We start from the raw sequence: 25,842 nt of genomic DNA, 5'->3' as shown, positions 1-25,842 counted from the left end.
AGGTGGGGTGCTGCGAAATGGTAGCATAGTTCTGAGCCCTTGACAGTTCCCCCAGGACTATGAAAATAGCTGAACACAAATCCCAAATTGACAAGAAATGAATGGGGGATGAAGCTGTAGAAGTTCAAAGAAAAGAACGATAACGAAAGATCGATAACAAAAGAACGATAAGAACCAAACTCAAAGATGAGGAAGCAGATGGAAAAAACAGCAGTGCCTGAAAAAGTGACAAGAAAAAAAGCCTAAATTTCCCTCTATTATTTGTCCGCCCCGTCTTGCATCTGATGGATTCAATGAAGCAAGTTATTTTTCTGTTTCTCAAAATGCCAAAACACGTTTGTCAAGCTGACTTGAAACTGTTCAGCAAAAATGTGTGAGTTGATGGGGGTTGGTGTGGTTGCAGGTTCAAAAACAATGTGATCTCTTTCAGATTATGGATTCAAAAATAAACCAGCAGGCCTTGAACGAGATTGAGGCTCGTCATAAAGACATCATTCGGTTGGAGAGCAGCATCAAAGAACTCCATGACATGTTTGTTGATATTGCTATGCTGGTTGAGAACCAGGTATGTGACAGATAAATAAAAGTTAAACAGATTAGTATTCTCTAAAGGAAGCTCATGTCAACCAAAAACGTTAATTAGAATTTGTGTGCGTACACATTTTGTGTGAAATTAAAAAAAAAAAAAATTCAGCATAACCTAAGTAATGAATAAAGCCTAAATCAACTATTACTTTGTCATTTTATTCAACAACTGAGAGACAATGCAGTGAGGAGTTGTCACGGGCGGAATGGAGGAGGGCGACCAAATGCAGCTTGGACCAGGGTTTATTGAAGGGAAAAAGGTGGAACAAACAAACAGGAGTGCATGGGAGGACTAACCGGCAGGAGTCCATGGGAGGACTAACCCGCAGGAACTATCAGGATGGGACAACAGGATTAACAAACAGGATGGGCTAACAGAGCCTTAACAGGGACAGACTAACAGAGACTTAACAGGATGATCCGACAGGGAGTGACACGCAGACAGGACTTAAATACAAGACAGGTAACAAGGGGCAGGTGATGGTGATTGCACTGATTACGGGTAGACACAGGCGGGGAGGAGTGAGTGCACAGACACGGGACAGAGACATGAACGGAAACCATGGCAACGAACACTGACACGAGGAAACGGTGAGAAGCGGAGACGAGACGTGATAATACCCCCCTACGAGGGACGGTTCCCGACATCCCAAACCCCCACATGGTGTGTGTGTGTGCAGGCTGAAGCGCACCGGTCCAAATTACCCACGAACGTCCGGAGTCAGATTTAACTGGGCAGGCGCAGGCAGCAACGAAGTCTCTGTGCCCGTAGTGCGCACAGTGGCATATAGGGAGTCAGAACCGCACCTGGCGGCATACGGGGAGACAGAACCGCATACGGCAGCATACAGGGAGTCAGAACCGCACACAGCGGCATACGGGGTCAGAGTCACGTGTTGCAGCAGTTGGAGCGGGGTTAGGTGATGATCGCTGGTCCGGTGCCGCTGGGACGAGGTCCGATGACTGCCGCGGGTCCGGCGTCACTGGGACATGGTCCGATGGCAGCCGCGGGTCCAGTGCAGCTGGGATGAGGTCCAATGGTGGCCACGGGTCTGGCGTCGCTGGGATGAGGTCCGATGCCGGCTGCGGGTCCGGCGCCGCTGGGACGAGGTCCGATGGCGGCCACGGGTCCGGCGCTGCGGATACGGGAGTAGGTGGTGGTTGTTGGTCCAGGCGCTGGTTGCTGTAGTGGTCGGATCGTTCTGTCACGGGTGGAATGGAGCAGAGCGACCAAATGCAGCTTGGACCAGTATTTATTGAAGGGAAAAGGGTGATGGAGGAGAGGATGAGGGGAATAAACAAGCAGGAGAGCATGGTAGGACTAACCGGCAGGAACAAACGGGAACTAACAGGACGGGGCAACAGGACAGTACAACAGGACTGGCAAACAGGACGGGCTAACAGAGACTTAACAGAGACAGACTAACAGACTTAACAGAACGATCAGACAGGGAGTGACACGTGGACAGGGCTTAAATACAAGACAGGTAACGCGGGGCAGGTGACGGTGATTGCACTGATTATGGGTAGACACCGACGGTGAGGAGCGAGTGCACAGACACGGGACAGAGACGCGAACAGAAACCATGACAACAAACACTGACACGCGAGGAAACGCGTAAATGGCGAGGAGCAAATACGAGACGTGATAGGAGTGTGACAAAGAAAACTTATCGGGGGAAACAATCTTTTGTCTGAAAGAGAAAGCCCTTGTTTTCCATCCATCCATTTTCTGTACCACTCTGTCCTATCCCAGCCATCATCGGGCAGTAGGCGGGGGACACCCTGAACTGGTTGCCAGCCAATCGCAGGGCACACAGAGACATACAACCATCCGCACTTGCACTCACACCTAGGGGCAATTTGGAGTGCTCAATTGGCCTACCAAGTATGTTTTTGGGATGTGGGAGGAAACCGGAGTGCCTGGAGAAAACCCACGCGGACATGGGGAGAACATGCAAACTCCACACAGGGAGGGCCGGAGGTGAAATCAAACTTGCGCCCTCCTAACTGTGAGGCGGACGTGGTACCCAGTGCCCACCGAGCCGCCCAGCCCTTGTTTTAATTATACATAATTTTATCCTGCCCGATTGTGGTTAATCACACTGTTATGCAATCTAAAGATTGATTGAACCAACAAAGTTTCACTTTAAAAACTAGAGTTTAAATTTCATTGAACCAAACTTTAGACCAGGGGTTCTTAACCGGGGGTATCCATACCCCTTGGGGTATGGGACCCAAATGCTGGGGTATGGGACTCGATCTCTCGTAATCAGGTATTTTTTTAGTATCTCTCGTTATTTTCTTCTATTTTGTACCTATTATTGTTCACAGGTTATTCTTTTTTAGTTATGCTTATGTTCTTGTTCACTGTCGTTATGCTTGTAAGTAGTTAAAATCTGACAATCTCAAATGAACGTAAAAATCTGCAGACCTAACGATTAATCTGTAGAGTTGGCAGCACTGACAGCACAGGCAGTGGGTGTTGTGGCCATCAGCTGAGGTCTGGCGGGACCACAAGCAGCATAACTGACCACAACATCGCTGTAGCGTCAAAGGCTGAGAAGGCAAGAGACAGTAAGGTAGTAGGTTGTTGCTGCTGCTGCATTTTGTTTACATCACAAATTACATATATATATTTCAATGCGGGGGAGGGTTAGGGTTAGGGTTAGGGGGTATAGTACCATATTGGACAATCCATTGGGGGTCTGGAATCATTCGAAGGTTAAGAACCCCTGCTGTAGACCAAGTTTAAAATAACACAGACTAAATTTAAAACTTCTCTTTAGAACTCATCTTAATTTGTATTATTAAAACAAATTTGATTTTAACTATTTCATAAAATATAGAATTTTCTTGAAGAAAATCGATAGGGGGGGGCAGCTTGGTGGAGCACTGGTTAGCTCATCCGCCTCACAGTTAAGAGGGTGCAGGTTTGATTCCACCTCAGATTGATTGATCACCAGCTCAGTGGCCTAGTGGTAGAGTGTCCGCCCTGAGACTGGAAGGTTGTGGGTTCAAACCCCGGCCGGGTCATACCAAAGACTATAAAAATGGGACCCATTGCCTCCCTGCTTGGCACTCAGCATTAAGGGTTGGAATTGGGGGGTTAGATCACCAACTGATTCCCGAGCGCGGCACCGCTGCTGCTCACTGCTCCCCTCTCCCCCAGGGGATGGATTAAAATCACACGGGGATGGGTTAAATGCAGAGGACAAATTTCACCACACCCAGGTGTGTGTGTGACGATCATTGGGACTTTAATCTTTAACCTCCGGCCCTCCCTGTATGGAGTTTGCATGTTCTCCACGTGCCCGCGTGGATTTTCTCTGCGCACTCCGGTTTCCTCCCACATCCCAAAAACATGCTTTGTAGGCTGATTGAGCATTACAAATTGTCCCTCGATGTGAGTGCAAGGGCGAATGGTTGTTCGTCTCTGCGTGCCCTGCGATTGGCTGGCAACCGGTTCAGGGTGTCCAACGCCTACTGCTCGTTGACAGCTGGGATTGGCTCCAGCACGCCCACGACCCCCGGGGGGACAAGCGGAATAGAAAATGGATGGATGGATGGATGGATGGATTTGGACAACTGTGGATTTAGTTTTTAGTTTTTGCTTTTTCCCCAATTATATCTATTATGCCAACTGTCAGGCAGTTACTGCCAGTGTATGCATCATTTCTTTTTCACCATGTTGTCTGTTTTTTCTTCTTCTATTTGCTCCATTAATTCGCTCAGCAAGTTGTTGTCAAAGAAGGAAAAGTTTAAGATGCCAAGCCATTATAATGTAGCAGATCAAGTGAACAAATTACAATAGGCAAACGTTTTTGCTAACTAGCAACAATGCAAGACCACACCTCACTGAGTGGTGAATGTCCACGTGTGCGCGCACGTGGTAGACACCGCACTCCTGTCAGGGGATTCAAAACGTCATAATGACAAGAAACGGTGTTCGCGAGTGTCTAGCAAACATCTTTGTAACTTCGGATAAACCCTGACAATAAAACAACATTCGTCACATCCAAAGAAACGGTGTTCCCGAGTGTCTAGCAAACGTCTTTGTAACTTCGGATAAACCCTAAGCAAAAAAACAACATTCGTTACATCCAAATATTCGCAAACCAAACCTCTGTTCCTCTGTCAGATACAAGCCATAATGTTTTATCGAGAGAGAGAGAAAAGAGCACCTGTCGACACAGGGGGCTTGACAGTGGTGTAGCGACAGCCTATACATTTAAATCCATAATTTGTTGTTTATTATTATTTCAATATCCACGATCATCTCTGTAAATTGGATTGAATTGAGATTAAATTTCGTTAAACTGATTTTTACTAAACTGAGATGCAATGATGCAACAGAGGTCTTCTTAATTGTAATAATTTTAATCTTAATAAACCAGATCACCTCACTTTTAAACATGGTTTTACTAATCCCTGATTAAAGTTTAAATTTTGTTGGTGCAACCCACCGTAAGTGCCGTGAATGAATGGCTCTGGAATCACAATTTTCATCTGGAGAATGTGTGCCTGTGTTTGCTCTTTATTTCTTGCCTTCCATTTTTTAGGGTGGCATGATTGACAGAATTGAAAGTAACATGGACCAATCAGTGGGCTTTGTAGAAAGAGCAGTTGCTGACACCAAGAAAGCAGCCAAGTTCCAACAAGAAGCACGCAGGGTAAGTTTGGCTTGATTTTCTCAAGTAACTTATTTTAAATATTTCACTTGTTATATCTTACTAATATCTGAGTTTTATATGAGATCAAATAATCATAGCACAATGAGAATTAGGGTGATGGTTACTGTTTTTCGTACATACTCATTGTATTACTATTTTGAAATAAATCGACAAAGTTTATTTTAGGAATAACAAGAAATATGATTTTAAATATTGTACTAAATGGTACATATATGCAGTGGTGCCTTGATTTAATAAAGTCCTGATTTACGATGTTTTTGAGGTATGGTTTTGGTGGTGGTGGGGGGGGTGCACTTCTAGCACCACTCCAGTGGTAGGGAAAAATGGAGCAGTAAAGTTGGAACTACTTTGTGGAACCTCGGGTCACTAACAAATTGGCTTACTAAATCTCTCCATAATTCATGCCAATCCACCCAGCGGGTCTGCAAGGTGTGAGCACAAACTGTCACTGCTGACTACTTAAGAGATTCAGATTTTGTATCTTTTTTAGAACTTTAATTGCTAAACTGATTTTATATTATTTTCACAAGAATTGAATGATTTTATAGTTTTCCTCCACTCCAAAAAACTGACAACAATTTTCAACAATCTTACTTTTTTTCTTCTTTTTACAACAATCTTGACAGCCAGAGGGGCATTTTGAATAGTATTTTTGTTTTGTAGGCATAGTTAAAAAAAATGAAAATCAACAACAGAGTGACGGTCATGAAGGGAGTGGACAGAGGTGGGCAGTTTACCAAATTTTTATTCTCCGTCTTTTGTCCGCAACTTGGGCACCCTTCCGTCCTTATTCATAATCCTGTATTTTCCCCACCATAAGGCGTTTCGGGTTAAAATGTGGAGACTCAATTACAAGAGTCATTTCTGTACTTAACCCACACATACGACGCACCGCATCATAGGACGCATGCATGCATATGGTATAGAAAAAAGGTAGTGGGAACATGACAGCGAGTATTGTTGTACTTCATTCAACTATTTAACAATGTACAGGACTGTACTTACATTATTGTTCAGCAATATTTATCCACAAATCCATCAAAGTCTTCATCTGCTGTTTCCGAATCAAACAGCTCGGCAAGTTTGCCATTTAACATGCTAAGTTCCTTCTCGTCATTGTTGGAGTCAGTCTTGTTGTAATGATCTTGGCTTTCCAGAAAGCACAGATAACAGTTAAAGCTTTTTCAGGCATCCACATTCTATTCACATATGATGGCGTAACTCGCTCGGCGCTGCCTCTGAATCTTAGTAAATGTGTTTGTCGTTAATGTGAAATGCCAGTTTTAGTAAACGTGTGGTTGCTGTCTGTCATCCATTGCTCTCACGCTGCTTGCAACTTGGCTATGAATGCCCTGTTCACACCAATGTCCAGCGGTTGGAGTTCCTTTGTTAATCTTCCTGGAATGATGGCAAGATTTGCCGTTGATGTGGAATGCCAGTTTTAGTAAACGAGTGGTCGCTAACATCCATTACTCCCACACTGCTTAGAACTTGACTTTGAATGCCCTGTTCACACCAATGTCCATGTCACAATCAAGGCAGGGCGACCAAGTGCGGCACGGATCTTTATTGAAAAAGGGCAAAGGGGAAGTGGAAGACTGGATTGGTAGTCCTGGTCAGGGGCAAGCAGGTGGTCAGGGCAGGCGCCGATCAAAGCGTGGTCAAAGATGGGCAAGTGGTCAGGACAGGCGGCGAGCAAAGCGAGTTGGGTCGGTACACGGGCAACATCGGCAACGGGAATCATTCGGGCAGAGCACAGTGAGCACAGGGGTGGCGTCACGGGCAGGGTAAAAGAATGACCTGACAGAGTGAAGACGAGAGTCCGGAGTTTAAATAATCAGTACGCTAAGCGGGAACAGGTGCCGGTGGTCATCTTGATTGTGTGGGCACCGCCATGACCGGCCGATGCAGAGAAAAAGGAGCAGCTAGGTGGCAGGTGACGCAGACACGTGACTGTCTAGCAGTTGGAGTTCCTTTGTTAATACTCCTGGAATGATGGAAGAATTCTAATTAATTTTCTGAACTTGGCTTTTACAGCAGTTGTGAGATGCATGGAGTCTCAGATGAACAGGGAGGGCCATGTGTGAAAGAAAAACACCCGGTCTCTTCATGTACAACTCTCTCAGCCACCCTCTCATTTTCTCCTTATCCATCCAGCCCTATTGATTTCCCGTATCAGTGACTCTGGCTGGAAACTTCTTTAGGCAGCGTCTTCCTCTTAAAAAAAATACTGTAGGTGATAGTTTTTGTCCATTACCATGGCAACCAAGCACAACTGTGAAAGAAAACCTCTCGTGCCCTGTTTGCATATTGCTACCATCCGTGCTGGTCCACTTTTTCTCTACAGTATGTAGTATAAATGACATATGGAAAATAATGTATAAATAATATAAATATAAATATGAAATGTGTGTGTGTGTGTGTGTGCGTATGTGTGTGTGTGTGTGTGTGTGTGTATGTATGTGTGTCACATATGTAGATGTAGCTAAAGTATACATACTGTAAATATAGTTTTAGAACTCTTTTATTAACTTTTTTATAACAAGGTACAAGTGTACATACTGTAAATATGTTTTTAGAACTCTTTTATTATTATAAAAAAAATCTTACAAGGTACAATACTGTTAATATGTTTTTAGAATAATTTTTATAACAAGGTACAAGTGTACGTACTGCAATTGTGTGGGCACTCCCTGCCTTCTGGTAGTGTGCGGGCAACTTTCGTGCCATAATTCCTCAATTTAGAAATTTTATTTTTAATTTTTGATTTTTTTTTGGGGGTGGAAAAAATCTGCAATGTACTGAAGCCACGATAAATGAACCGCGATATAGCGAAGGATTACTGTATATTTATCCCTGTCCATAGTTCTCATTGAAAAAGGGCTTCCGCCAACAGTCCGTCCCTCCTTCCATCGTCAGTCCTAAGATTAAAATGGTTACCGTATTTTCCACTCCATAAGGTGCACCTAAAAGCCTTTAATTTTCTGACAAATCTACAGGGCGCATTCTAAGAAGGTGAGCCTTTTGTCTGCCCCGAGTTCCAAAATCAGTAAATGTTGTGCGGCTGCCGACACAGGGTCGTATACGTAAAGAACAGTACGTAATACTCAAAATATGTAAGATGACAGCGATTAACCAATCAGAAGACATTACACAATATGGAAAATACATACACTGGAGTGGTAAACCACTCTGAGAACATACGTAATACGTAGAGTACGTACTTACCGCCGCCTCAACTGATAAATACTGATTCGTGCATTGGTTTGGCTAAGGACCCCTGAAAATAGCATTGGAGAAATAACATACTTACAAGCTACGGGTCATCAGTTGTGAGGCAGCACATGGTAAGAGAGCTTCCGTGAGAAAGTTTCACAACATAGGCAAACACATTTACACATTCACTCTGAGGCAGCGCTGAGCAAGTTATGCAAGTTATGTGAATGGATTGTAGATGCATGGGTAAAGGTATCAGGTTTAACTGTTGTTCAACCTTTATGGAGATCCTGGATCATTGCTGAAAGGCAACTTGACAACGAGACTGACACAGACAATGACAAAAGGGAACGTGGCATGTTTAATCCGGATGCAGAAGATGAGGACATCTATGGTTTTGTGGATAAAAACTGGTTAATAATGAGTATATTGCTAAATAGAATAAAGTACAACCGAACTCACTGACTTGCTCTTGTTACCTTTTTTGTATACCGTATGTTTTCGCCAGCATGTGCCCTATAATGCGCTGGGCAGTATACAATATGTGGGTTAAGTACAGATATAGCCCCCATTGTTGAGTCTGCGCCTTTTAACCCAAAGCACTTTATAGTGCGGAAAATATATTACTTTAACCAGGATCCTGCTCTGAATTGAAGCCAACTTTTAATATTATGGGTACCATATTGGCCCGAATATAAGACGACACTGATTATAAGACGACCCCCTCTTTTTCAAGACTCAAGTTTGAAAAAAGACTTTTTGAACACCAAATTAAATTTTTATACAGAAAATAATCACAGTACATCTGAAACCAAAGATTATAACAATATATTTGAGAGAAAAAGCATGTTATTTTGCCTCATTCAAATCATGCAAAAACGGTCTATCACATGTTAATAACTGAACATTTAAATATGTAAACTAAAGTGCAATCACATTTGTAAATGAATGGCTTCTGGTTTTTGAAATGTAAATAAACCAATCTACTGTGATAAAACAACAAAATTGCAATAACTGCATTAACCATCAAAGTGAAGTCTAACTGTAACTGTAGTCTTGAAACAAATCTGAATAAGGAAAAACATTGCAATAAAACAATGCAAACTGCTACCGCTATTTTTATTTTTATTCTTCGTGACAGGGGTTCGCTTTGGCCTGGGGAGTTAAGTTCAGCATTCACTTTGAAGATATCTGGCGCCATCTAGCGTTGTGAATGAGTATAAAGTCTAGACCCCGAATGTAAGACGACCCCCACTTTTTCAGTCTTATTTCAATGCTAAAATCACCGTCTTATATTCGGGCTAATACGGTATATCGATGTTAGTAGGCTGGGTTCAAGTGTCATGTCATGCCAAGTTTATTTATATAGACTAAAACACAGAAACATCTCAAATGGCTATTCATGCCTACAGTTGACAAATATTCTTGACATCTCTTGATCATAACCCTTCAGAGGGCAAGGAAAAAATTTAAAATATGGATGGATGGAAAGAAGCTGACCATGCAGTGTCTCTTACCTGAAGGTATCTCTTGATATTCAATGTGCTCACAGAGCTTTGACCCAAAAACCAGGATCCAAATCTACAGGACATTTCAGTTCAGGCTGCTGAGCGGGTAGGACGCTCTCAAGGATACAGTTGCAAACTGTTGGTGAGCCAAAAAACAACTACCAGGCTGCATAAATTGTGTAGCCTGTTATAGACAGAGAAAGAATATGGAAAACCTCCAACTTTTATTGCCACAAAAATCAAAGAGTGATGGTGCCAAAGAAGATTCACTTACGAATGCTCTGGAAGTAATCAAGATGGGGATAGAAGCTCGGATGGAGGAGATCTAATTCCTCAAAAATGAGAATGCCAAGAAGGATCAGCTGATCAAAACCCTCACCAGCAGTGTAGAAGAGCTTTATGAGCAGAATAAGACCAAAGATGTAATCATCACTGGTCTCAAGATCGCACCAAGAAGCAACGCCGGGTCACTGAGACACCAAAGCAATGTGGATGATGAGTACAACCGATCCATGGAACAGCAAGCGGTGGAGTTCTTATCAAAAAACAAACGTGAACTCATGCCACCTGCTTCCCAAGAGAGGAGTCACCGGTGGTTGAGTCACGACAACTGTGCCGTGCTACTTACATTCACAAGCAGAAAGCACAAAATCGTTTTACTGAAACAGGGAAAAAATCTGATGGAATCAAATGATTATATCAATGAGAATCTCAGCAAACAAACTTCATCCGTTGATTGCCTAGCGGGCCCGTCAACTAAAGACTTTTGGACATCCAACTGTAAAATCTACATAAAGCCAAATGGATCATCTACAGAGAATACCACACCGGTCCAGATCAGAGTACGTTGCACGCTATGACAACATAAACTTGGAAATAATTCACCATCCAAGATTAACCAGTATCTTTATTAATCTTGGATGGTGGATGGTTAGCCGCATTGATTTGGAAGGAAAGCTGTCCACAATTCATTGCAAGAGCAGGAGTTTAAATGGCAACTTTGAAACAATACAGGATTATCTATTGACATTGGGATAAGCCCTTTAAAATTAATGCACAATCAGAAACTTGGACTAAAGATGGTATTTGTCCACAAGAGAAGGATCAACAAATCTAGTGGAGTGCTTTATATAGAGACATTAGATTGTCAGTGGTGGTAGAAACATATTTGAATGTGTGTCAATTGAGATCAGTATAAAGAAAAGTAATAATCACGACTACCGTAAATTCCGGACTATAAGCCGCACCGGATTATAAACCGCACCAGCTAAAATTGGGGGATATTTTAGTTTTTTTCTTATATAAGCCGCACCGGACTATAAGCCGCACGTGCACACGCGTTTTTTTACAAAGAAAGACCGTTCACAGAAAGCCTTTTTAAAGTTTTAATAACATACTTTAACATGTCTTTCTAAACATTGCCTGTGACGCAGCAGTAGTACCGCAGCAACACGGAAGTGTGCACGCGAGTTATTAACAAAGAAAGGCTGGACACAGAAAGCTTTTTTAAAGTTTTAATAACATACCTTAACATTTCTTTCCAAACACTGCCCGTGACGCGGCAGTAATACCGCAGCAACACGGAAGTAACACAAGACTAATAGGGCTGGATTAAAAAAAACATACCCGGTAAAAGTCACTGAGACGCAGCGGTAACACAGCAGCAACACGGTAGTACAGCACCAACAGGGCTCGTTAAAAAACATACCAGTAAAAGTAAAAAAAGAGCTTCATCGTCTTCATCTTCCTCCTGTGCACTGAAACCATCGAAGTCTTCCTCCTCAGCGTCCGATTGGAATAGTGTTAGATATCCTTCGCCTCACACTTTCTCAGTCTCTCTTTCGTCGTCGCTTTTATGCATTTCTTCGAGTGTGATGAGGGTCTGTTCATGCTAATTTTATTCATGCACGAAGCGCTAAATTACATTAAACTAGCGAGCGACACGTATAGCTCCAGAGTAGACGGGACCACGAAATAAAGAAAAGGGTGACGCAACGCAATGTCATCAACATCGACTGCCTTTAGCTTAAAAGCGGCATCATATGCATTTCTTTTGTCCCCCATAATGACGGTTTGTGTATAAAGGCTTCCTTTCAGTAATGTCCGTCTTGACAAACTAGCACGTCTTCTTCGATGCATTATCTCTTCTTCGTCTGTCTCGCTCTTGCTTCCTGCTAGAGCGCTCCCTGGAGGCCGTAAAAATCCATAAATACGCCGCACCGCCATTTAAGCTCTATTTCCCTCTTTGACAGCCAAATCGATTGCTTTTAACTTAAAAGCTGCATCAAATGCATTTCTTCGTGTGTTTTCCATGATGAGGGTGTGTGCGTGATGCGCGAAATGTTCAAAACACAAACTAGCACGTCTTCTTCGGGGCATTATCTCTCCTTCGTCTGTCTCGCCCTTGCTTCCTGCTAGAGCGCCCCATGGAGGCCGTAAAAATCCATAAATACGCCGCGCCGCCATTTAAGCCTCGGGGTTCAAAGTAACCTTCTGAATAAAATGCATTAAAAGTTCACGTTCATTACAACTTGTTTTTGGTGAGCAAAATGTCAGAAGAATTGAATTTAAATGCTGATTGATTGGGTTTTAATACAATGCAGATGGTCCAAACAGCGCCACTGCTTTGTGTAATCTCTGAGTCACATGGCAAAGTAAGAGAAAGGGTTTAGAGCCCTTTGACGCAGGTCACCTAGCGTGCATTCCTACTAAAGCTCATAATAGTCACAAGCAACACAGCCAGAATAAGCAGCAGCCATAGTAGTGTTTCAAAATAGTATTTTTGTTGTTGGTTTTTTCTTCAAGATACCGCAGTGTATAAAAGTGATCAAGTCATCACAAAAATCACGAAAAAAATCCTTATATAAGCCGCACCTGACTATAAGCCGCAGGGTTCAAAATTTTGGAAAAAAGTCGCGACTTATAGTCCGGGATTTACGGTAATTTGTTTGATCTGAATCAGAAGGAGGCCTCCCTGTGTAGAGATCTCCACACTAAAATGGAGATGTCTGCATCTGAAGGCCTTAAAAAACAGTGAAGAGTTCATTCAGGGAATATACATAAATTCTCAAATGGAATTTAATACTTTTTAATACCTTTTTAATACCATCACAATAATTCTTAATACCAACATGACTTCTAGCTGCAATTATGACAACCTTTTGTCACAATATTTTTTTTAATACCAACACAACTTTGAGCTGCAACTATGACAACCTTTCAAACTTCAGGGATAGGGATTACAAATAAAGTTACAGATTATTGTATTTTCTCACACAACATTCTGAGTGGGTAAGTGCAATGAAAGGACAAAATGTTTTTCCATTGTTAAAGGTAGAAAGAGCACACACCACTGTTGCAATATAGAGGATTGATCTTAGCCTACAACTATGGCATTACATTTTCCTTAAGTACAACATCAGTTAGAGATGTTCGTTAATTAAATATATTTTAATAAATAAAGTTATAGCTACTATTACAGATAATCAACAGTAGGCTAAACCATTAAAAGAATCGACAGTCCATGAAAATATTTATGATTTACTGATGGTTCTGCCTCTCTCTCACACGCGCACACACAAGCACGAATAACCTTAGCCTACAAACATGATTTTACATTTTCGTTAGATACAATATAGAGCAGTCGTTTGGCAGTGAGATAAGTTAGAAAAACTATATTTTTATAAACTGTATTTTTCTAACGTATTGTATTCTATATATTTACTATTTATTCTTAGTTCACTCTCTTACACGTGGAAATGAAGTGCTGTGACAGATCATCGTTTGGCAAACGTTTGGCAATGAGATAAGTTAGAAAAATTATATTTTCATAAACTGTATTGTATTCTGTATATTTATTATTTATTGTTGTTCACTCTCTTACACCTGGAAATTATGTGCTGTGAAAGATTATCTATCTTTGCAGGCCCCAGGAATTTGGAACCAAAATATCTTGAAATCACACAGTCATTCTCTAAAAACCTAATGTGTATGTTCATTTTTTCTCTGTGTCACTCGTAACTCGCTTCTTCTTCTTGAAGTATGACGCTAAACAAAACTTGATTACGTAGCCAGTCTGTCCTTGCTGCACGCAAAGCTTTTGGCGATTGGTGGGGAGCTGTGGAGGTTTGCGGTGATGTAGCCGTCCCACTACTGCAGAAGATTGAAACGTTAAACTGCCCACCCCGTCGACGTATCCTTAAAATGTCACTCTTGTTTTTTTTTTTGTGGTTGCAAAAGTAACATAGAAGTGTAATTATGGAGCTAGGTGATGTAAATTGCTGGTTGAAATTGGGTGGGATGAGATAAACAAAATTGTTAACCCTAACCCATTTTGGCAAGTCATGTGTTAACTGCGTGAAATGAAATTGAGATGAATGCTGACAATGTACTAGCCGAAAAAAAGAAACAATTTTGTGATAATGACATAAGGATGGCACAGTCTTTGTAGACTGCAATGGTTGATGATGTGCTCCACAGTTGAAAGAATATGGTGTTTTTTGTAGTGTGGGAAAGGTTTATGGTATGGGAGCTGAGGGCACCCCAATTGCCATTTGCCTCGTACCACAGTTAGTATTGGCCTGAATATAAGACGGTGTTTTTTGCATTGAAATAAGACTGAAAAAGTGGGGGTTGTCTTACATTCGGGGTCTAGACATTATACCCATTCACAACGCTAGATGGCGCCAGATATCTTTAAAGCGGATGCTGAACATAACTCCCCAGGCCAACGCGAACCCCTGTCACAAAGAAGAAAAATAAAAATAGCTGTTAGAAAGGTTCCTATGATGTTAAAATTTTGGAAAGTTACGTCACCGCGCCTTAAGTCTCGCGTGAGTTACCTCAGCTTATCGCGATTGTTGGATCTTGTGCGCAGTGGTAAGTTAAAGGTTGCTGGTATCGACTGAGTATGTCGCTGTGATCGTGTGCGTCTTTGACACAAAGTGAGTATATACATTTCATTGTTACTACTGCCTACTGTTGTGCGGTTTGTTTCGTGTGTGCGCCGTTTGATTGATAGCTTCGGTGCGCTCCTTTAAGTTTTCCTCGCATTGTACGAGTAGCGATCGCCAGCAAATGTATTTTGTTGTCTCGATGACTTATGTTTGGTGTGTTGCTGAGAGTATTTCATTTATGGTTATTTAGTATGGTGGAACCGTTACGCGCAGTTAGTAATGTAATGTGTGCCGTCTACTAGTGTTGTGTGACGTCAGAAGTTGAGCGTTGACCACACACCCTTCACACGCTTCATACAATAATCACACACACAAGAATCACATTCACACACCCAAAGACTCACCCATGTACACTACACACACTTGCTCTCACATCCTTGCGACCAAATGTGTGCCTCTACCCTTTTGCCAGTTTGCCTGTATGCTCCTATGAGCCACAGTGCCTTTTACTTTTTTGCCAATAATTCAGTAAAGCAATCAAAACTGAACCATGTCTTCCCTCCTGTGTTCTGACCGACACCCGGGGGCAAAAAGAGCATAACCCTCCAAGCCAACCCCCTACACAGTCCTCAGACTCCCCAACAATAGCAGTAGCAGTTTTAAATTATTTTATTGCAATGTTTTTCCTTATTCAGATTTGTTTCAAGACTACAGTTACAGTTAGACTTCTGTCAGGCTCAGGCTGGGAGAGGACTCGAATGCAGAGTTCGACAGTTCAAGGTGTTTTATTTCTTCTGCGGATGACCGCTCCAAAAACAAAGGCGCCTCACACTGAGGGAAAAAAGGCAAAAACAAAGGCGCCTCAAACTGAGGGAAAAACGAAGGCAAGGTCTCACGCACAACCCACAAAGCGTGGACAAAAAAGTCTCTGTGAGCAAGGCAATCAAGGGCTATATCTGTGGCTATGGAGTCGCTGGTGGTCATGGCTTGCAAGACGCACTGGCAGAGGACAAGGGGAAGACGCAGGCTAAATACACACACAGAAGGGGAAGGACACAGGTGCAGACAATCAGGGCGGACGACACAGGTGTACGTGGTTAACAAACGGGGAGGTCAAGTGAACGACCGTGCAGCGGAAGGACCAGTGATCTGAAACGTGATGTACAAAATAAAACAGGAAGACAGAAATATGAAGGACAGGACCAAACAAAACAATCTACAAAACCTGACAGCATGACAACTTCACTTTGATGGTTAATGCAGTTATTGCAATTTTGTTGTTTTATCACAGTAGATTGGTTTATTTACATTTCAAAAACCAGAAGCCATTCATTTACAAATGTGATTGCACTTTAGTTTACATATTTAAATGTTCAGATATTAAGATATGATACACAGTTTTTACATGATTTGAATGAGGCAAAATAACATGCTTTTTCTCTCGACTTTATTGTTATAATCATTTGTTTCAGATGTAGTACTGTAATTATTTTCTGTATAAAATTAAATTTGGTGTTCAGAAAGTCTTTTTTCAAACTTGAGTCTTGAAAAAGAGGGGGGGTCGTCTTATATTCAGGGTTGTCTTATATTCATGCCAATACGGTAATTATTTGTGTCTAACCTCTTCAACGCGTGTTCATTTTCTTCTAAGGTAAAAATATTCACACAAATCAAACTCACATCTAATTACCGTAATTTTCCATGTATAATACTACATAATACCCTAAAAATGGCATGTCGATGCTGGAAAAAAGCCTGTACCCATGTATAATACGCACCCAAATTTTGACTCTTACTTAAGTCCGTAAACGTAAAATTATTTCAGAAAAAAGATCATCTTTGGGAACAACCGGATGTTATTCTGCCGGTCAGTATCACTGCGCATGCGGTAGCAAACTCGATAGCGAAGAAATATGTGAGACTCTCAACGGGATCACCAATATTTGAGTGATGTTCCAGTTATTTATTCTCTTTCTGTGTGTTCACAATTGTCATGGTGATCTTTCTGGTGATTTCTTAACTAGGCTGGATGTATTTTTTTTGTTGGCGTTGATTTCTCCGACTGCCCAGAAAGGCACCACCGCGATCAGTTAGGTTAAAATGAAAAGAGAGGAAATGTGCGGACATGTGAAAAAGGCGGCTCTGTATGGGAGAGAAGTTGAAGAGGAATAAAAACACCCTTGGAAACCAAAACTTGCCCCTCGTCGTGACTCGGAGCCGCAACAAATGTTTCGGATTTGTGTGGGGTACATTGTGACAGCAAACGAGCAGGTGATCAAGCAAGCGTCTGATACGAGAGCATTGTGTTCGTATGGAGCGTGTTTGAAAGGAACAAGGCAAAGTGTTGTGAAATAAAATATTACCTGTAATACGCATTTAGGTAGAGAACGAACTGAATTCTCGCTCTTTATATAGCTGACGTGTCTTGCGCATCCGTTCTGGGCATCTGTAATGGCGGCCTCCGTATGATATCCGGCTTGCGATGGAGATTAAAAAACAAGCAATATTTGACAATAACACACCATCAAGGATTGCACCATCGCATCAAACGATGTGTCGTCAATTATGAATTTTACTGACTAAGTGTGTTGGGCAGGATGGCTGAATGCGATGCGCGATTGACGTGTCTTGCGCATCCGTTCTGCGCATACTGTCATGGCAGCCTCCGTATGATATCTGGTCTGCGATGGAGATTAAAAAACAAACAATATTTGACAATAACACACCATCAAGGATTGCACCATCGCATCAAACGATGTGTCGTCAATTATGAATTTTACTGACTAAGTGTGTTGGGCAGGATGGCTGAATGCGATGCGCGATTAACAACAAACAAGAAGAAAGGTGATTTCAAGTTTTATTTCGAGGGAGATTTTCTTCAAAAATTGTTGTACCCATGTATGATGCGCACCCCAGATTTTAGGACAATAAATTATAGTTAAATTTTGCGCATTATACATGGAAAAAAACGGTAGTTAAAATTCAGCTGATTATATTACGTCTGCTTTCAAGAAAAATGTTTACAAATCAGTGCTGGGCTTTTCTCTCCAACAGTGACCCAATGCAATATCAGGAAAAGCAGTAAGGAAGTTCTTTGTAGTGAGTCGAGTTGCGTTGCACACGAAGGTGGGGGCCAGTTAGTTTTCCATTGGCGTCCGTCCAGCTGTCTAATATTCTGTGGACCTTGAAAAGTCAGTCAAAATCCAGTAAGATTGGTATTTAGGGGTTTGCGCCAGTGAAAATGACTGGTATCAAATGAGTTCATGGGATTCGTATTCATTTCTGTTCAGTACAAGTTGCTTTGAGATACAAATAATTGAAGTTACACACAATAGACAGAACGAGGTAAACTTATAAGTCAAGTATGTAAATCATAGATGATGTTATGGATATTTCTTTGTTGTATACTTACATGTTTTGTGTTTGTCCTTCTCTTGCATGCTGCGAAGAAACAAATGATGATCTTCTGTTGCTGTGTATTATTGGCTGTCATCCTAGGTTCATTTGTCTACAGTTTTATCAAATAAACACTGAATATATCTTCTTCGACTTGCTAAGTCTAAACAAACAAAGAGTTACCATAGATGGCAGAGAAAACTCCTAGGACTGTAATTTGCTTTAACTGTATTCTGTCTTATTATTCAATTAAAGACCCCAGAAAGCTAATTTTGATATTTCTTTCTTAATTCGTTCTGTCGCGGGGACCTGCGCGCCTCGAAGCGAGCCACAAGGAAAAGGCGCATATGAACGGGAACACGTACGGGCAGGCGCTCTTGCTCGGGTGCGAGTGCAATCTCCCATGTCCCTTCCCGGTTCGGGTGCGCTCAGGTGTCCGTTAATTAGATTATCAGTGACACAGACACTTCCTCACTTAAACTCCCGCACACCAAGGACTAGGGACGCTCAGGTCAGAAATGCTGCCAGTGACGCTGCACGGGGAAAGGCAACAGCCCACGGACTACTGGTGAGCTCCGTCTATTCACTATGAACTCCGCAAATACTACTGTGCCCACTCAGTGATCATAAACAATGAAAGGACTATGGGTTATTATTTTCTGATATTGGTGTTTTGTTGTGTATGATGTTAAAGTAAAAAGATAAAATGAAGAAGGATTTAATTTAGGGGAAAAATCTGACATAAACAATCGGTATCTAAAACATTAATTTGTGTCAAAAGAGCATGATTTAATGAGCTAAAAATTATTACAGTCCATCCATCCATTATCTGTACCGCTTGTCCCCACGGGGGTCGCGGGCGTGCTGGAGCCTATTCCAGCTGTCATTGGGCAGTAGGCAGGGGACACCCTGAACTGGTTGCCAGCCAATCGCAGGGCACACAGAGACGAACAACCATCTGCACTTGCACTCACATCTATTGGTGTCATGTCTCGTCCCCAGCCGTTTTACTATGTGTTTGTTGTCATGGTTTCTGTCTGTGTGCTCGCCCCTCCCCTCCTGTGTGCCCATGATTAGTGTGATCATTCTCACCTGCCTCTTGTTACCTGTCGCGTATTTAAGTCCTGTCTGCCCCTCACTCCCCGTCGGATCATTAATGTCTTCACGTCCTTTGTTTCAAGTCCCTGTCGGTTAGTCCTCTTGTTGTTTTGTTAAGTCATGTCAGTTTGCTGAGTCTGTTAGTTTGTTTTGCTGAATAAACCCTGGTCCAAGCTGCATTTGGTCGCCCTGCTCCATCCGCTCCGTGACAATTGGCAATTCAGAGTGCTCAATCGGCCTACCATGCATGTTTATGGGATGTCGGAGGAAACCGAAGTGCCCGGAGAAAAGCCACGCAAGCACAGGGAGAACATGCAAAGCTCCACACAGGGAGGGCCGGAGATGGTGTTGGATTTGGTCCACAATTTGGGAAGCGCGCTATCCGCGCCTCACGGCAAAAGACAGAGCCAATCATCTGTTATCCAATTTACTCACTGAGTGTTCGTTTTCTTTTTCAGTTTTAGGAAAAGGCGAAGACACCGAAACAAAATTTATACTCACACAGGTTGGTTGAGTTCAATCACAATTCTTGTTAAGAAAGCTCTGTTTTCAGGGTTAGGGTTAGGGCCTTTTGTGCGACAATGCTCAAGAGCAGAAAGTCTCCATTCAGAAAAGGCAACGTTCAAGGTTCTTTGGTCAGCTTATATTCAGTTGCACATGCCAGTGTGGGCCGAGTTTGATGGGTGATGAGTCTTTGGGGTGGGGCAAGTTCGCAGGAGAGTTTGATTCCATGGGAGTGGGTGCTGGTTCGGTGAGAGCTGGTTCCGTGAGGGTGGGTGGTGATTATGGGCGATTCGGTGTGTGGGGGGGCTGTTGTTTTCCATCCCGTCTTTCGGCCTTGGCGATCACCTTTGGCTGGGTTCTTGGCTGTCTTCCTCCTGGCGTTCTCCCTCTGGCTGGTTTTATCTCCAAGTGACCTTCCTGTAAACATTTTCCTCTATTCTTGCACATACACTGTCGCACCTCGTCCATTCATCATCCTTCCACTTTTGTTATTTTGTACGGACTTGTGAAGTTTTGTGTGTGACATCATCAATTCGTTAATGTTCCCTGACTATGCAAAGTTCTTACTCATCACTTACCATGCATTTGTTTGTTTGTTCTTTTGATACTCCATGTATTTGCTAACTTTGTCACATTCTTAGTTTAATCATGCTTCCAACCATATATTTTCATTGTTCGTCAAAATATTTTCCTTCTGTCCAGAACATTCAATAGTAATCCAAGGCTGGCTTCTAGCATTAGGCAAAATACGACGTCACATCAAGCATTAATCAAAACATAAGATATAATCAAGTACAGAACATTCTTAGACACCTTGAGCAGTGTCCGTGATTTAGAATAACATCAAGTATGCATTAAATAGTTCCTTAAGGGTCGTTATGCTATTCAGGCAATATATCAAACAACTTTTGTTATTTCAAATTGCACAGCAATACTACATATCAGATCATGAAGTTATAAAAACCCATGTCATTACCATATATAAAAATGTCTAGTTATGTCATTAAAGTCAATTAAAGTCCCAATGTTTGTCACACACAAATCTGGGTGTGGTGAAATTTGTCCTCTGCATTTAACCCATCCCCATGTGATTTTAATCCATCCCCTGGGGGAGAGGGGAGCAGTGAGCAGCAGCGGTGCCGCGCTCGGGAATCATTTGGTGATCTAACCCCCCAATTCCAACCCTTAATGCTGAGTGCCAAGCAGGGAGGCAATGGGTCCCATTTTTATAGTCTTTGGTATGACCCGGCCGGGGTTCGAACCCACAACCTTCCAGTCTCAGGGCGGACACTCTACCACTAGGCCATCTTTATTGGTTTGGTGTGCAGGTATAATTATATGCTTAAAATGTTTCTTTTATTGATTTAATATGTGAATATACTTGTCTGCTTATGTACCGTATTTTTTGGACTATAAGTCGCGTTTTTTTTCATAGTTTGGGTGGGGGGGCGACTTATACTGAGGAGCGACTTATATGTGAATTTTCTAAAACATTTTCAACCAAAAAAAATGTGAAACCGCGATAAACGAACCGCGATGTAGCAAGGGATTACTGTAATTTGAATTTCAAGTGACGTCAGCAGCGCGGTGCGGCGCGGTGCGGCGTGGCGCGGCGGTTGTTTACAAAAAGGACAAAGATTGATCACGGGATGACGAAGATGACGAAGGGCCCCACGTACTACCGGCATCATTAGCGGCTTTGTTTGTAAGCGACATGGAGGACAAAGAGTTTGAAGGATTTAAGGATTTGGAGTGACACAGAAGGTTTGAAAAACTATTATGGCTTTTACGCGCGCCCGGTCCTACTCTACGGAGCTCCGTGGATGGAAGTCTGGGGCCGGCGCTCGGCCGGGTAGCTTTCCGGGGATGGTGGATGGGGCTCGGACATGGCTTTTACGCACGCCCGGTCCTACTCTACGGAGCTCTCTTTCACCTCCGTGGATGGAAGTCGGGGGCGGCGCTCGGCCGGGTGGCTGTCCGGGGACGGTGGATGGGGCTCGGTCATGGCTTTTACGCACGCCCGGTCCTATTCTATGGAGCTCTCTTCCACCTCCGTGGCTGGAAGTGCCACCTCCGGGGATGGAAGTCCACGCCGCCACATGCCTGGAATTATTATTGCTTGTATAATAGTTATTTGATATCTAATTTATATATCGTTATATGGGCCTGTGGAATATTTTGAAGTGCAAGCGCCGTCAGCGGCGCGCACCCATTGTTGACAAAGGACGATCGATGGATTTAATGAATTGGAGTGACACAGATGGTTTTATAAACGTGTTATTTATGTAATAGTTTTTGAATAACTCTGAATGTTACGTCAGGCCCGTTCTCAGCTCTTCGTTTGTGTTTATGTCACGTTAGCATACCTATCGTTTAGCCTGTTGTTGCTCGTTCATGTCTGTTCTTGGTGTTGGATTTTGTCGAATAAATTTCCACCCAAAATGCGACTTATGCTCCGGAGCGACTTATATATGTTTTTTATCACGTTATTGCGCATTTTATTGCTAATGCGACCTATATTCCAGAGCGACTTTTAGTCCGAAAAATACGGTACTTTATTCAATGAGGTTTGAGCATATCTGTTTTTGTAGCTAGGCAGGACTTTTGTATTTCGACCCCATTCCTTCAATGGAATCGAACCCGCATCCTCTGAACGGATGTGCTAACCAGTGCTTCACCGTGCCGCCTCATCACTTATTATTGTTTATAATTTCATGCGTTGAAGGTATTTCAATAACAAATTAAACCAAGTGAAGAAAGCTGTGCAGTCAAAATACAGCGAAAGACAGTGGAAAACCAGTACAAGCTGGACTACAATCAATGTCATGTATCAATGAGTCGATGAGCTCAAATTAGAGAGAACAACAATTAAAAGACTCTTCGCACAACTGGCCAACCGAATAACTAGGACCTGCGTGGATGTCTCCAGAGCAACGACAGGAAACATTCAATCAGCTAACACTAGAGGGCTCACAAGTCCTGGAATCCAATGAGGAGGTTGAAGTGGCAATGTGCAAGGCAGCTAATGTCGACGACACACAAGAGCTAAGCGAGGACCAATGAGCTGATATGGAAAGAACGGAGCAGGAGTGTGAGAAAACAATGAAGGGCGTTAAAACCTTGATACAAGAACGGCTTTTGACCAGTCTTGGAGAGCGAGAAGTTTCAGATGTATTTTAGGCAGGCATTGAGAAAAGACACCACCTATATAAGACACCCCGAGACATGAACTAAGGCAGCCAGAGATGCCTATCAACTATGGAATCGGTGGGCACCTACTGCTGAACAGGAAGATTTCGACAAACAACTCAAAACTTTGGAGTTTCTTTGGTGATACGTGTTTGTGGATTTCTGCTATTTTCTCAAGTCCGTAACACACAAGTTGGTGCAACTTCAGGGTACCTTTAGGAGTGCTCACCCTGATTTTCAGTAAGTAACGCTTGGTCTTTACCGTTGCCTTCATGCTTCTCACTCCATGAACCACTAGTTTAACGTCCTTGCTTCCCTGGTTCAGTTCTTTTGCAGCCTTGTGTTTTATGTAATTGGTATCGGAGGCTAGATCTATTAGTGTCCTAAGTCTCTGTCCTGCGTTGGCGTTGTTCTGCCCTCAGAATTGTTTTCTTGATGTTAGGATTGTTTGTGTAATTAAAACTGATTTATTTAATGTATACTTTACGCTAAGAAATGTTTTCTATGTAAGGAATTATACACAGAGAGTTGTTTGTCATTCGAAAGCAAACCGGAAATCTATTTTGAAATGCACCGGAAGTTGCGCAGATTTCTGTTGAAGCGTCTTGACAATTGATTGAGAGTTTGAGAAACGTTAGCGTTACTCGTGTCATCCAAGCGAATCTTTCTCCTCTCCTTATGCTCACGGAATCAATGGCTGGAAGTTATCATTGTTTGGTTGGATAACTTTATTATTATTTATAAGAAGAATACTCGTAGAAGAAACTACAGTGTAAGTGTTTTTGTTGTTTCACTTGCAGTTTTACTCATTGTGTTTAACACTGAATGGAAATAAAGGGAGCAAGATGCTCTGAATCCTGGCTAAAGTGTTCTATACATGAGTTCGGCTGGCTGATGAACTGTGATAACGTACACGAAGTACATAATGCACAGGGAAATTAGTACAGGCGGTGACATTTAGAACCATCAATATCACTTCAATTGTCCATCTTCTTCGGTAACAACAGGGTTCAAGAAGAATCAAGAATCAAGAATTGTTTGAGCTTGCCAAACAAGGAATTTTACTTCGGTACATCTCAGCCTCTGTTCAACATTTAGGTGACTAACAACACTCAGGACATGGAGGGCAAGGAAAAACTCAAAACTCCTACTAGGGGAAATGAGAAACCTTGAGAAGAGACCACAGATGGGAGGATCCCTCTTCCAGGATAACCAGGCTGCAATGGATGCAGAGTGGACACATAGTACACATACTATAGACAATTCAAAGATAAAGCGTCGAGAGCAAGATGTTATTGCACAGCAATGTCTCTGAGACTCTAAGAGTGGTGTGAGTTCATCAGAGCGACAGCCTGGGGGAAGAAGCTGTCTCTGTGTCTGCTGGTTTTGGCGTACAGTGCTCTGTAACGCCGTCCGGAGGGGAGTAGTTCGAACAAACTGCAACCTGGGTGAGAAGGGTCTGTAGAGATGTTACTTGCACGTTTCCTGGTCCTGGACAGGTAAAGGTCCTGGATAGACGGGAGATTGGTTCCGATTATCTTTTCTGCAGTCTTGATTGTCCGTTGGAGTCTGTGCTTGTCTTGCTTGGTGGCTGATCCAAACCAGACAGTGATGGAGGTGCAGAGGATAGACTGAATGATGGCAGTATAGAAGGTCTTCAGCAGCTCCTGTGGCAGGTTGAACTTCCTGAGCTGTCTCAGAAAGTACAGCCTCTGCTGGGATTTCTTCCGGACAGAGCCTATGTGGCTGGTCCATTTCAGGTCCCAAGAGATTGTGGATCCCAGGAGCTTGAAGGTGTCTGTGGAGAGAATAGTATTACTGTGGATAGTGAGGGGTGAAAGTGGTGAAGGGTCTCGCCTGAAGTCCACTGTCATCTCCACGGTCTTGAGCAGGTTCAGCTCCAGGTGGTTTTGGCTGCACCAGTGGACCAGCCGCTCCACCTCCTGTCTGTACGCAGTCTCATCACCGTCCCGGATCAGTCTGATGAGAGTGGTGTCGTCTTCATAATTCAGGAGCTTCACAGAAGAGTCGCCTGAGGAGCAATCGTTAGTGTAAAAAATGTTAAAAGTTAAAGTCCCAATGATCGTCACACACACATCTGGGTGTGGCGAAATTTGTCCTCTGCATTTAAGCCATCCCCGTGTGATTTTGATCCATCCCCTGGGGGAGAGGGGAGCAGTGAGCAGCAGCAGTGCCGCGCTCGGGAATCATTTGGTGATCTAACCCCCCAATTCCAACCCTTGATGCTGAGTGCCAAGCAGGGAGGCAATTGGTCCCATTTTTATAGTCTTTGGTATGACCCGGTTGGTTGAACCCACAACCTTCCAGTCTCAGGGCGGACACTCTACCACTAGGTCACTGAGACGGGCAGTGAAGAGCAGAGAGTGGAGAGAGAAGAGCAGTGGGGAGAGGACGCACCTCTGGGGGGCGCCAGTATTGGTGGTCCGGGTGTCGGATATGATGGTCCCCAACCTCACACGCTGTCTCCTGTTGGTCAGGAAGCTGGTGATCCACTGACAGGTGGAGGCAGGCACCGCGATCTGGATGAGCTTCTGGTGGAAGATGTCAGGAGCAATGGTGTTTAACGCCGAGCTGAAGTCCACAAACAAGGTCCTGGCGTACATCCCTGGGGTGTCCAGGTGGTGCAAGATGTAGTGCAGTCCCATGTTGACCGCATCGTCCACCGACCTGTTTGCCCGGTAGGCAAACTGCAGGGGGTCGAGCAGGGGGCCCGTGATGTCCTTCAGGTGGTTCAAC

At 43.1% G+C, this 25,842-nt stretch overlaps 1 protein-coding gene across 2 annotated transcripts in view; it reads left to right on the top strand.

Moving 5' to 3' along the window:
- The window catches only part of LOC119124718 (syntaxin-3-like), an 81,115-nt gene that overhangs the window by 11,246 nt on the left and 44,027 nt on the right, over positions 1–25,842 (top strand). The window contains exons 8-10 of one of the 2 annotated variants that reach the window (XM_037254950.1): positions 431–565; positions 5,148–5,258; positions 18,348–18,564. In XM_037254950.1, coding sequence (XP_037110845.1) covers positions 431–565; positions 5,148–5,258; positions 18,348–18,425 — 324 coding nt within the window. In that variant the 3' untranslated portion in view covers positions 18,426–18,564. Of the gene's footprint in view, positions 1–430; positions 566–5,147; positions 5,259–18,347; positions 18,565–25,842 lie in introns of those variants that run through there. The other variant, XM_037254944.1, reaches the window with a different exon arrangement.

This window comes from Syngnathus acus, chromosome 1 (genome assembly GCF_901709675.1).
Source record: "Syngnathus acus chromosome 1, fSynAcu1.2, whole genome shotgun sequence".
In the NCBI taxonomy this organism is placed as follows: Eukaryota; Metazoa; Chordata; class Actinopteri; order Syngnathiformes; family Syngnathidae; genus Syngnathus; species Syngnathus acus.
Note: the sequence above shows the minus strand (reverse complement) of the source record. Positions and strands in the feature narration are given on the sequence as shown.